Genomic DNA, 13,694 nt, shown 5'->3' with positions numbered 1-13,694 from the left:
AGAGCCCATATTTCATTAATATATATATATATGTATATTTATTTTTTTGAAATATATTTCATTAAAATATAATTTAAGGCTCAGATGTGATAATTAAGGACCCAAATGTCATGTGATAATTAACACATAAGGGATCTAATCAATAATTCATGACACGATGGAAAATACGTCAAAAATAATTATAAGTAGATTTAAACCTGATTTTTATGTTACACAAGGAAAGAAAATTAATTTTTTTTTGAAGAGAAAGAAAATTTAAAATTTAAACCTTATAAAGACTCAAATAAAGAAAATAGAGTTTTTGATGGTGAATTGAAATCTTATACTAAATTTAACCCAAGTTAATTTGTTTGTGCAATGTTTTATGCTGACATGAATTTTACCCAAATTTGATATGCTCACTAGATTACAAACTGGCACAATAATCAGGAATGGCGATGTGCTCTGCCTAATTTTGTTTGCATCTGTTTCTTTCCACTCAGCAAAAGTACTGGAATTCTAGTACATACAGCCAAGTTTGTATTTGTAGTTTTCAATACCCAAATACAATTCTTTTATGTTTCTTTTTACTTTATTAGCGATGGAAAAGAAATCGTCACAAAATCTTGTGAATAATATAAAAGAAAATTAGCGACCGAAAGAGGAGAGAGAAGATTTCCGTCACAGAAAAATTCGTCGCTAGCTTTGTGACGGAATTATCCCTCGGAAAGCACCGTCGCAGTTCATTTTCAATTATTGAGTAGGATATTGTGACAGATGCAACTTCTGTCCCAAACTTTATTCCGTCACTAACTCCTTGACTGAAAACTTCACTCTCAAAGGTTCCGTCTCTAGTTCCTTTTGTATTATTCATTAGAATTTTGTGACGGACAAGTTACCGTCACTAAAAAGCAAAAATAAAAAATACCACATCAAGAAATGGTGATTTTATTAAAAAAAAAGGCATTTCGCAATTTACACTACTTTGGCAATTAAAAAAACTTGTACTTAATTATTTTTGAAAACTATACTAAGAAAGTGAAAAAAACCCATGAACATATGATTTTACGGTTTTGGTTCATATTCAATCGACATATGTATTAACCGTGGTTTTTAATCGCTACAAACATTTAATGCAATGAGCACAAAATGTGTTCCAAACCTCATTAAGAAAGCAAATGCTATTTAGTTTTTGAACAACTTTTTGTTTAAATTTTGGTTTATTGCAATATGGATTTACATTCAATGACAAAATCTTAATTTTGGCTTATGCTTAGGATGTATGGTTTCACAATTGCACACATTAGAGTAAACCATTTACTGAATGATCATTGAAGCTGTTATTATGTAAAAATAAATTAGTAGAGAGAGGACCCTACTATATGTAATTACCAATTAGAAGCCATGATTTGAAAGTAGCAGAAAAAGGACAGTAAAATTCTTGTAGAGCTAGAATTAGTACACAAATAATTGAGAGAACAGTGAAACAGAACATTGAAAGAGAAAGTTACAAAATAAAAAAGCAGAGTGCAGTATATACAGCTGTTGGGGTGAGGAAAAGAACAAAATTTATTCATCTAAAAGCTATCTTTTATTGGCTCTGCTTTGATTTTGAAAACACAGCAGAAGAAGAAGGACGCATTATTCGTTTTCTGTTTACTAGTTAAGAACCTGTTTGTTTGGTTTCTGGACTTGGAAGCTGAAGAGAGACTGAGAAAAATAGAATGATACATTACTGGTTCATTCATTCGCTAGAAGCTAAAGAGTAAAATATGGGGGTGGAGTGTGAACCAGTTGCAGAGAAAACAGAGGAAACAGAGGAAAACAGAGGAAGTTGATATGTGATACAGTGAACTGTATAAATTAGGAAACTCTTCACGAGTGTGTCAGACATTTTAGGACACTGAGGTATCTTACTTTTTAAGGACACGTCGCTCAGGGGTACAGATGAAAAAAGAGATTTCACTTTCTTCTCTTCTTTTCATTCTCAGTTCAGTGGAAAATTTTGATGCTTTCACATTCAACTTTTGAACTGCTTTTTTCCTTTGGAGAATTTGATTCTACCAAGGTGGGTTACCACTTCTCTCTCGTGCTGTGATTATTTTACTACAAACAAACAAGCCACACTTATCTCTCTCTCGATCTATTATATTTTATATTCATTATTTTAGTGATGTTTGATTTTTCTTACCATGCTTTCTTCCCTCCCTGCATGTTCCAGAGGCATGTTTTTGTCATGTAATGCAGATTTTCACGAGGCATTTTGATTTTTTGTCTTAAAAACTGTGACTTGGTTTTTGTATGTAGGTTCCACTTCTTCAAACTTGCAGAATTCCAAAGCCTCAATTCACACAACCAATGGGGAGAGCCACTAGGTGGTTGAAGGGCTTGTTTGGGATAAAGAGAGACAAAGAGAACAAAGAAAATTCAAATTCAGCCACCAAAGGGTCTCCTCATGTTCACTCAGAGAGAGATTCCAAAGGTTTATGTCATAATCCTACCACCATACCACCCAACATTTCACCAGCAGAGGCTGCTTGGCTGCAATCCTTCTACTCCGAATCTGAGACGGAGCAAAGCAAGCATGCTATTGCGGTCGCTGCAGCCACAGCAGCAGCCGCGGATGCTGCTGTGGCTGCAGCTCAGGCTGCCGCGGCGGTAGTTCGGCTAACCAGCCACGGTAGAGACACCATGTTCGGTGGTGGACATCAAAGGTTGGCTGCTGTCAAGATTCAAACAGTTTTTAGAGGATACTTAGTAAGTTTAGCTTGCACTTCTCTTAATCATGTCCAACTATAGACACAAATTCTTGGCTTTCAATTTTTATTAGCTTCACTTTATGTCTGGTCTCATGATTTGCAAACAATTCTTACTCACAAGCTAAGATTTATAGCTTCTAACTAAAACTGATTTTAAGCATTTCACTGTGGAACCAAGTTATCAGTTAGATTAGATGTAACATAACTTATTTAGAACTTCATATCAGAAATCTTGATAATACATGCTGCTTCTTTACTGTTTTCTTGAGGAATTGTGGAACATTGAAATTGATTATGGGTTTCTAAACAGGCAAGGAAGGCATTGAGAGCCTTAAAAGGATTGGTCAAGTTGCAGGCACTTGTGAGAGGGTACTTGGTGAGGAAGGAAGCAACAGCAACTCTGCATAGTATGCAGGCTCTTATTAGAGCTCAAGCCATGGTAAGGTCTCAGAAGTCTCGTGGACTCATGAGCTCAAAGAATGAAGCATACAGGACTCAAACACTAGCAAGAAGATCCATGGTACAATATCTCAGATTCTACACTATCTTGTAGCTTGAATAGTGTTTGCTTTAGTGTCTTTTGGATCGGCGTTGTCACATATTTGATTGTGTTGTCACATATTTGATTGGGGTAAAAGTGAGCTGAAAATGAATTAATTATGTCTAGACTCTAGATACATTTCTGAAAAAAGGGATTTCTGGATGAAGTCCAGTAATACAATCTCATAATTGATTATGTTAACGCAAAAATTACTTTCTCTCTAGCTTCTACCTTCTATCATAATTGACTCTTGGACTGGAGTCAATTCTTCAAGATGACTCACAAGCATTTATATTGTCATCTAAAAGTGATTTTCCCTACTGAGAATTGTTCCTGAGGTCCCTGATGGAACCAAACATACACTTAGTGATGATTTGATGTTGAATATAATCTTTCGCAGGAGAAATTTGATGACTATAGGAGTGAGCACACAGCTCCAATCCACAGCAGAAGGCTATCATCTTCTTTTGATAACACCAACAACAGTGTTGATGGGAGCCCCAAAATAGTGGAAGTGGACAATGGTAGTAGGCCAAAATCAAGATCTCGCAGGAGCAACACATCAATTTCAGATTTTGGCGAAGACCCTTCATTTCACTCTCCTCTCCCATTCACAATTCGCACCCCTGCACCTTCAGATAACAGGAATTTCCATGACTCATCAGAATGGGGCCTAACAAGGGAAGAGTGCAGGTTTTCCACAGCACAAAGCACTCCACGCTTCACAAGTTCTTGTAGTTGTGGTGGTTCTGTAGCTGCACCTTTGACACCTAAAACTGTTTGCACTGAAAACCTCTTCATTGGGCAATATGGCAACAATTTTCCAAATTACATGGCAAGCACTAAGTCTTTCAAGGCCAAATTGAGATCTCATAGTGCTCCAAAGCAACGCCCGGAACCCGGTCCGAAGAAGAGGCTTTCCCTCACTGATTTGATGGAATCTAGGAGTAGTTTCAGCGGGGTTCGGATGCAGAGGTCTTGCTCACAGATTCAGGAAGCTATTAGTTTTAAGAATGCTGTGATGAGTAAGCTTGAGAAATCCACTGAATTTGGTAGGGAGACAGACAAAACTAGATGGTGATTGGTGAACTTATCGGAAATTCTTCCACAGTTGATTCTGTAAGTAGCTTTTGGGTAACAGAATTTATTTCTGAGAAAAACTAAGCTGATCCAAACATGATATTAGAGGCATTTATGGGAAAGCTAGCATTCTTTTGGTTTTTCAGTTTTCACATTGTTAGTATTAATGGGAATAGCTTTGTCTTTCTGCACCACATGATTGGCAATTTGAAGACATATGGTGGGTAGGAAACAGGTGAATCAAGACAAAATAGAAGGATAACAATGAGAACTAAGAGGTCCCCATTGTAACTTGCAAAAAGTTTGGTCATGGAATTATCTTCATGTATTGTCATTATAATCAAGTGTAAGAGTAATTCATTTGATTTCTTTTTTATTTTAGGCAACTCTTTCATCTTTTCTCAATTTATTTTAGTTTAGCTTGCATAAAGTAAAAAGCTCCATTCAATTCTAGACTTGCAGTTGCAAGTGATAAAAACAAACACCAAACAAGACCTGTGAAGAGAAAATAAGGAACCAATGGAAACAACTTGTTTGCGGAAAAGAGGAGATAAGGGTCTGAAAATGATGTTAGAACATGTCTCAAACTATAATTCTATCTGTTTTAATATCTGGAAACAACATTCTTCTTTTTCCTTTTTCTTGTGAGGTGCAAATTAAGGCTTCATTTTGTTTTGTTTTTCGAAAAAATAGTGTACTATTTACATCATTTTTTTTTGAAAGATACTATGTACATCTATAAAGTGGAGTAACATGATTATTAGATGATGTAAGGTTTGAGGATTATCAAGTATTTTGCTGACAAATCATTGAAAGCACAAAATGTTTTACAGCAAAGCTGCATTGATTGTTTGCCAACCATTTGAGTCACATACAATTACATATTAGATCAACCTATTCAAATCCCAACTGAAATTAACAAATAATGATTGGGAATTTGATTCTAGGTGAGTCATTCTGAGGGAATATCTATAATGTCAGAGAACACAGTTTAACTACTCCTGAGTCCTGACTCATCACTTAGCATCATTGGACCGTTTCCTGTTATATGTGTCTCCAAAGCTTATTTTAATTGCTTCATATTTTGAATGTGAGGGTAAAGCTACATCTTTGTTTTCTTAAATGCACGTCGGATGTGGTTTAGATAACTCCTAAAATTGTGCTCTTATTGGATGACTAGTAACGACACAACAATAAGGTTGTTGTCGTGTGATTTTACGGTTACAGACTCGAGCCGTGAAATCAATCTCTTAAATAAATGTAAGGTAATGTTGCCTGCATTAGATCCACAAAGTAGATCCAATTCCTCTCTTAACCTCGCGTATACTGAGAGTTTTATAGCACTAAGTTTGTATTTTTATTAGAAAATCAAGAAATAGAGATTGAGAAATCTGAAAGACACTATCAAACTATTCTATATATTTATACATAAAAAAATTTGTCAGTAGAGACACTCAAGCTAATTTTTCATCTCAAATCAGAAGAAAGAATTGATCCATTCAGAGCCATCTATGTAGCTGAGTGAAATAAATGGTTTAGCTTCCTCATCAGTGAGCTCCCTCGACCATGATACTCTTCCGGCAAAGCTTGCTCCTGGTCCAGAGCACTTGTACTGTCCATAGAATACAGTCCTGGTGGTGGTGGTAGTGGACCACAAAGTAGAATGAATACAAAAACATGGAAACAAATTAGAAACGCACTCACATGCGCATGCCAATGTTTCTATAGTTAGTTAGTTATATAGTATAGCATATAAAGATATATAATAGATCAAGCTGTACGATTAGGTAGATCTTTTTAGACCCTATACGCATGATGCTTTTCCTTATATATATAAGCAAACAGCATGTTTGCATGGATTTAGGGTGGAAAACATTGGATAGAAGCAATTTCACTTAGTTTATGGTTGTCCATTGTGATTGGTCTCATTGTGATTTTTCACTGTGTACCTAAACATAGTGTGTCTTAGAATCAATTATGGGGAGCCGCTTCAGTTCTAACATCGAAGCTACTCATAAAAACTTTTTCCCATAATTGATTTTACCTTGATTTTATATTTAGAATCAATTGTCACACGTGCATTAAGTCATACTAATTTCTTAATCTTCAGAAAGTTCATTTTTCTAGTCCTTTGTGTATGAACGTGCATAAGCATCACACATAGATTTACACCAAAAGTGTAGAGGTTGCTAAAGTGGGAATCCATACGTGTCTCATCTTTCTCGCTACACTTTACTCTACACTTTACCCTTATTTTATCAAGAGAATATACGCATTCATTATTCTGATATGCAATGATGGAGAATTATGATGGATGCTGACTCTAAGTGCCTAAGTGGGTATGTTTGTCACTTGCTATAGAAGCTTTAAAAGCATTGAAGATTTAAGTAGGATGTTAGTTGTGATTTATAAAGTGTGAAATTTTCCAGATAGAAGCAGGATGAGAAACCAAAAGGGGTGGTGAAGTTGTGACTTGCTGCTATGCTAGTAATTAGTGCAAAAGGGGTTGTACTTCAAAGTGTTATTCAGAAAGAAACCACAAAACATAACCTTTTAGTGAGATGGGTGATAATCCTAGTAAAAAAACTCTCACCTTTACCATGTTTATAAATTTTCTGGAATCATGAATGAAACGGTTACTCCCTTTAAATTCACCGGTCATATCTTATACATTTATGATATGTAGACACTCGCACATAGTGATACCCGGAAGATACAAAAGAAAAAGATCAAAAGGCTAATGAGACGACTACAAAATTGTGACTACAGTGAATTTAAGAAAATATGATGAGGGGAGTGATGAACTTACATTTCACGGTTGGGATCACCCCAATTATACCAGCCTTTGGGAATGATGATATTGTCCATGTAAGTGTAAGCAAAGACAACACGAGAGAAGGGACCCCAAGCCCTTCCAAGGTATAGTGCCCCTGAGCCCGTGACCTTGCAGTGAACAAACGAGAAACCCGTGTCTTCTAATAGACTGTTCCTTCCTTGAGCTGTTAGGGCCCCTGCTTTCTGTGCTATCGCATGCACGTGACACCCCTATCAATAACACAACATGTTTTTTACCAACACAATTACAACAAGACTTAGGGAGCTAGGTACATTTTTGTTTCAACACAACACATGCATTTTCCTCAGGAGTAATGAGAAACTCAAAGGTGAAAATACTCCACTTCTATGACTATCAAGGACCCGGGTTCCTGCCGTAAGAAATCGCGCATTTGATGATAACTAGGGTTCATGACCATTTGACCTAAATTAGATCTTTTAAAGAGGTTATTATACACCTAAAATCAACTTGTTTAAATGAGAGCCCTCCGATTTTAGATCAAATGGTTGATGTGTCATAGTGAGTTTGACATTTTGTGACCGGGAATCCAAACACGATTAGCCGCGGTTTTTAACCACCGTAAACAACAATATTGGTAAAAAAATGACCATTAATGTATATGTCAGATGGTTGTCGACCAAGACCAAAACCGTTAACACTTTTAAAACAATAAACATTATTCATATTATGATTTTGTTTAGCTATTTTGAAAATAGCCTAATTGAGTGGATAAAAGAAAGGAACAATTGAGATTCCTTTTAGATTATTTTATGAAAATTGGTTAGGTAATACTGATATGGTTTAAATTAATTATAGAGTAGAGTACAAAGCCTCAAATAATGTAAGAGCAATAATCCAAGGTTACAGCTGTGAATTATGGAGAGAAATCTAACCTCAAACAGAGAGAGAGCATTTCCAAAAATGAAATCAACAGAGCCTTCAATGTAGCAATCCTTATAGTAATGCCTACCCACTTGGTCATAGAGTGTGTCCTGTGCTCCCAAGAATTTGCAGCCTAAGAAACCTGCATTGTCTGCTGAAATTCTCAATGCCACTGCTTGTTTTCCAACTGCTCCTGGTGCTGGAACTGGGGTAGTGTTCTGTATCCACAGTTTTTTGCTTGTGAAAAAACAGATAGAGTCAAGATTAAAATGGAAACAGAGCAATTGGGCTTGTTGCTTACTTTGAATGTGATGTTCTTGGCAATGAAATATTGTGAGTTCACTGCAAAAGTTGCAGAACCATATGTTCCTAGTGCCTGGCCTTTTGGCCCTCCAGGTGTTTGTGCAGTGTCACCCCATTGAACTATGGTTTTATCTGCACCTGCTCCTTGTATGGTTATGAAGGATTTCAAAGGAGGAATGTTAACTTTTTCCCTGTAAATGTTTTTTAAAAAAGAACATAAAAGCAAATTCACAACTTGTCACAGCAATAAACATAGAACAACTTGTTTGGTTACATGGTAAAATGCTCTAGCAAAATTATTCCTAAATATGCGGACACCCAACAAACACTTAAAATCAGAAAAGAAAAAGATAAGAGAAAAATAACAAATATGATATATTATTAATATGATAAGAAAAGAAAGATACGGAGAAAAATGAGGAGTCTCTAGAGTGTTTGTATTTTTTAAATGTCTAAATATCACTACTGAATAGCTCTATAATCATTTCTAGTTATTAACTACAAGTGTATTGAATTCTTTACAAATTATGAAATCAAACGTGCTACTAGAAAATTCCTAGTTGTGAAAACAAGGGGTAAAAAGTTTGGAGGACAAGGCTTAGAGAAAGGATAGTTCATTAGCTGCAAAAACTTCATTACTCAAAGACCAATTATCACAGAATTTACACCAGAAGGAAAAGGACACCAAGTTATTATCACTTTCTAGCAAACAAAAACAAAAAATATAATAACCAATGTAGACAGGACAAACACCAAAACCCATGTGTCACATGAAGAAAGTATACTTAGACAAGGTCATAAACAAAGGACACGAAATAAAAAGACCAGAATGTCACGGAATTCAATTCTAATGTGAAACTTATGTGGCGTGTTATCACAATTGATTCTGATGAAAACATGTTCTTACAATAAGAAATATAATACTAATACTTACGTGTAAACCCCTGCATGGACCTTAATGACCACTCTCACAATATTGATGAAGGGAAGAGAATCAATGGCTGCTTGAATTGATGAAAATCCTCCTTTACCATGATTCTTAGAAACGTGCAGAGTGTGAGAAGGAAAAAGCTTGTTTTTGGCTGTCCTGAAAACAGAGTGTTTAAGACCACCAACAAATTTCACCCATTTCATGAACTGTTGTTCTGAATCTTGGACCCGGGTCATGTTGGTGGATAATAATCCTTTCCCTGAAAAATGCCTTGTTTGAATTCCCTTGGTATGGCACCATGCTGTATTGGGATTCTGCAGAAGAAGGAGAAGAACAACCAAAGCATAGAAAATGGAATGCAAGTTTAACATTCTCAGAGAGAATGTGAGCTAAGGAATAAGTGAATAATGTAGTATGGAACTATAAAATATAAAGTGGTACATAAATTGGGTTGTGTTGTGGTATGGTTTATTTATATATACAAGTTAGTGAGTACTTGATTGTTTATATGTGGGGAGTGGAAAGTGAAGCTGAATCAGAGAATCAATGACAGAGAGAAGGGTCACGGGTGTATCATCCAGTGATGTCTAGAGAGAGAGATATGATCAATTTAAGCCACAGGACAGGTTCCTCTTTGTTGCTTATAAAAACATTCTTTTAAGTTTATTTTCTTTCTTTTTTGTTATGTCACTTCTCCTTTGTTGTTGTCCTTGTTTGTTTGTATGGGTGCTGCCCGTGAGCCCTCTCTTCTTCCTGTGTACAAATGATCTTAGAAAAAAATCTTTTGAAATTAGTAACTTAGCATGAAAAAATTTGTAATAGGTTTCAGGGTGAAATGCACTAACATTACTTCTAATTGGAAGCTACAAGTATTAACTTCCGATTATGTGCAAATCGTGAAATCATACATGTGTGTTTTTGTTTTGAATCAGCATTGTGAGAATGACTTTTGATACAACTTGTTTTGGAAAAATTGATTATTATAAAAGTAAGATGAGAGTGAAGTTATTTATGTTTAGTTGTATTTATCATAAAATGATTTGATACACAATAATGTTGCTCACCACAAAAGCTATTATTTTTAACTTCTCATAAAATCTACTCCCTCCGGTCCTATTTATAAGCATGAAAGAGAAGAAAAATCTTGGTCCTTTTTATAAGAACCAAATGAAAGTTTGAGCTATATTAATTAATTTTTTCCAATGATGTCCTTATTAATTCTAACTTGTAAAATGTGTCTCATTAATTATTCTCTCTCTTTCTCACTTTCCAACACTAATAACAAAGGGTAATTTTGGAAGTTTATTTTGATTTAAGACAAATTTAATGCATTTTATCTAGTTTAACTACATTTCTTAAACTATGTGAATTTTTTTTTTGTTGCTTATAAATAGGACCGGAGGGAGTATATTATATCTATCTAAAAGTGACTCTAGTCAATCAGAATTGATTGTAAGGTTCTGAATTTTGAGCCAATCACACACAAACAAACTATCCTAATTTTTATTTTTCTTCAGCTGTCTTCTTCTAGTACCTAACTTGAATCATGGCCGCCCAATAGTTGGACAGTCATATATATAAATAATCAAACTCTTGTTGTTTAGTTGATTATTTCTAGTTGAATACAATTAATGGTTTTGATTGATTCCCTATTCTAAATTTCAAGTATTTGGTGAATCAGAGAAGCACTGTGGGGCTCCCAAGGAAGACTTGGCAGAAGTAACAAGACAACACTGAAGCTGCAAGTTATCACTTCATAGCATGTTGGATCAGCTTTTTTTTTTCTCATAATCAATTATTGCACTCAGAAGCCACTTATAGAAATTTATCCTTAATTAGAGTTGGTTCTAACTTTATAATTAATTGTAGAAAGGATTTTTAAACATATGATCAATGGTGTGCAAGAACTCATAATAAGGCATCAGTAACTACTGTCTGCTGAAGTTGATCTGAAGGACTATCACTCTCCCTTCCCTTGTTATCTTTTTGTAAATTTGTAGTAAGCAAGTACTATTTTTATTTTTTGTAGATTGTTTGTTTACTTTGTCCTGGATCTCACTACCATCATTCAAGTAAGAACTCTACATTTATGATAGGTTGATCATTGTTGCACAAGAGTAAGCAGTAAGCTAAGTATATATCAACTATCAAGTTATCATCGTAAAACAAGTTCAAACTTAATTGTTTCAGAAATAATAATGCAGTGAAAAAGATATAGAAATGTTCAGATGCCTATTAGTTGAGCCAAATTCCAAAGCTTTAGGGAAGAGAAAAAAGGATTTAAAGTGCTAATTGAAGGACCCACTGATTATTAAATGACAACTAATATGATGATCCCGTGAATGAATTATGCTTCAGTGCAAACAAGTCCGAGCTGATTTTTATCAGCGAATCCAATGAGACGCATAAGCATGGTGGGCAGTTGCGAAAAATAAGGTAATTAAGTTGCTTTTGTCGACATTGATTTTAATTTCACACTGATTTTTTACCGTGCATAGTGTATACAAACGTGCACTCACACATGAGTACGAAATCAATTCTTATTTTAAGAAGTAACTCACTGTAGCTTATGAGCCAGCAACAGAATCAATTCTACGGACTAGAAGCAAAACCATACGTACACTTATTAAACCTTCAAAGATTCAATTGTTTAAGGAAGATTCTATTCATGTCATATTATATTTTAACTTAAATGTGTATAAATTAAATTTTAAGCATTTTAGATGTTAATTAAGAATAATGAAGCAGAGGGACCCTATACATGACCATGGTAAACAAAATAGTAATGATATATGTACTAGCAAAATCAATATGTAATGGTTAAAATGACTTTTTCCAAACTGAGGGATTCAAAATTTTCCCCATTTTGTGCATGAAACATAAGCAAACTTTTAAATGTTGGATTTCAAAAGTTTCTGTGTAAAGCAAAGGAAGGTCCTCTTTTAGTTAGTACAGATACAAATGGTCCTCTTCTGGAAGATTTCTTTGATATTGTAGCCTTTGGAGTGTAGGATATTCTGTGGCTATTGCATGATTTCATTTTCTTTCTGTGATTAGTAGGTCTGTCTTTCTTAGAAAGATCTTCTAGGCTCTGCACCCTTGATAATGAACTGAATGACTGAGCCTTCCCTTCATAGAACTTAGACAAGCCTCTCCTGCACATGTCATAGTTAACTAAGTACTTCACTATTTTAATTAGAACATTTTCCAAAAATGAAATTGGATCAAGGTATAGCCTCTTTGGTCCAGTGATGAGAAATCATATAATCACTCCCAAAAAAACTGTAAATGATTTTGAAATTAGAATCAATTATAATTAAAAGAAGTTAATTTTTGTGAGTAGTTTTTAGGTTCTAAAAATGATTCTGCTCATAAAGAAAGAACCAAACATGCTATTTAGCTTGAAGAGTTACCGTGTTTTGGATTGTGTTTCGTACCCAATCCAAACACTCTTAACAAAAAAGAAAATACATACATCTAGGGAAAATAAAGATATGCACCATTGCTTACTTTAAAGGGAGATGGCTCATGAGCTCTGAAAGTTCATATAAAGGACCATTTGAATGTGATGATGAAGAGGATGTTGACAAATTAGATGCTGAAGAGGATTCCTCCTCATCTGCCAACTCTGATGAAGATGATGAACACACAGAGTTCTTTGAATCTTCTGATACAGATTCAATGGATGTTGATTCACAGGCATCATCATCCTTAACAAACCAATTGGCGTTCCCAGCTCCTTTACCAGTATCCATGATTCCCTTTGCATTCATTTCTAGGAAGATTTGAGAAAAAAAATGAGAAGATGAAGAAAATCTCCCCTCTATGAATAGGCCTTCCTTGAGGGATCTTATCTATCATATATAAATCCTACAAATCTGATTACATGCATGATATGTTTCAGTTAATCAGTAACGGATAAAGTATATACTAATTGTGTGGGCATATATAGAAGATTACCATGAAGAATTGGATAAGATTGTTGTTTTTATATTGCTTACTTGGAAATATAAATTACAATTAATACTCTATCCTAAATCCTTGTCATTGTTAGATCACGTTATGGTGTAAATTTCATACTACCTTCTATATATACACACACTACTAGGATAGCAGATAAGGACTAAATTTGAAGATGTCCATATCCTTAGTCACCCTTTAAACCTCTCCTTTTATTTTTGGCATGTGAAATTGCGGTCCCCCATGTTGCCAACCTTGCTAACTTGCTTCTTAAAGTCATGACAAATATGTATATTCACAATTTCTCTTGCCATATATTCTCATTGCTTTTGTCCATATCTCTCTTGCGTGCGATGTGGGTGAAATATGTGCAGATAAGTTGCTATATATATTGGTTAAAATATACTCATCTAACATAAATAT

The 13,694-nt window shown here is 34.8% G+C and overlaps 3 protein-coding genes across 3 annotated transcripts; 1 reads left to right on the top strand and 2 right to left on the bottom strand.

Moving 5' to 3' along the window:
• The first annotated feature begins 1,576 nt into the window (after window positions 1-1,576).
• On the top strand, window positions 1,577-4,728 carry LOC130711202 (protein IQ-domain 26-like). Its single transcript, XM_057560718.1, has 4 exons — window positions 1,577-2,047; window positions 2,287-2,736; window positions 3,049-3,258; window positions 3,680-4,728. Exons 1-4 carry the CDS (start codon window positions 1,988-1,990, stop codon window positions 4,358-4,360), a joined length of 1,401 nt encoding a protein of 466 aa, XP_057416701.1. The 5' UTR covers window positions 1,577-1,987; the 3' UTR covers window positions 4,361-4,728.
• Window positions 4,729-5,594: 866 nt separating this feature from the next.
• Window positions 5,595-9,863, bottom strand: LOC130711203 (probable pectinesterase 53). Its single transcript, XM_057560719.1, has 5 exons — window positions 9,315-9,863; window positions 8,379-8,571; window positions 8,089-8,295; window positions 7,169-7,404; window positions 5,595-5,990 (listed from the first exon to the last, which is right to left on the bottom strand). The coding sequence occupies exons 1-5, from the start codon at window positions 9,680-9,682 to the stop codon at window positions 5,837-5,839; spliced, it is 1,158 nt and encodes a 385-aa protein (XP_057416702.1). The 5' UTR covers window positions 9,683-9,863; the 3' UTR covers window positions 5,595-5,836.
• Window positions 9,864-12,109: 2,246 nt separating this feature from the next.
• On the bottom strand, window positions 12,110-13,270 carry LOC130711204 (protein OXIDATIVE STRESS 3-like). Its single transcript, XM_057560721.1, has 2 exons — window positions 12,822-13,270; window positions 12,110-12,466 (listed from the first exon to the last, which is right to left on the bottom strand). The coding sequence occupies exons 1-2, from the start codon at window positions 13,082-13,084 to the stop codon at window positions 12,217-12,219; spliced, it is 513 nt and encodes a 170-aa protein (XP_057416704.1). The 5' UTR covers window positions 13,085-13,270; the 3' UTR covers window positions 12,110-12,216.
• Between the last annotated feature and the right edge of the window lie 424 nt (window positions 13,271-13,694).

The sequence above is a fragment of the Lotus japonicus genome, chromosome 4, assembly GCF_012489685.1.
Source record: "Lotus japonicus ecotype B-129 chromosome 4, LjGifu_v1.2".
In the NCBI taxonomy this organism is placed as follows: domain Eukaryota; kingdom Viridiplantae; phylum Streptophyta; class Magnoliopsida; order Fabales; family Fabaceae; genus Lotus; species Lotus japonicus.
This window is presented reverse-complemented; position numbering and strand designations above follow the sequence as displayed.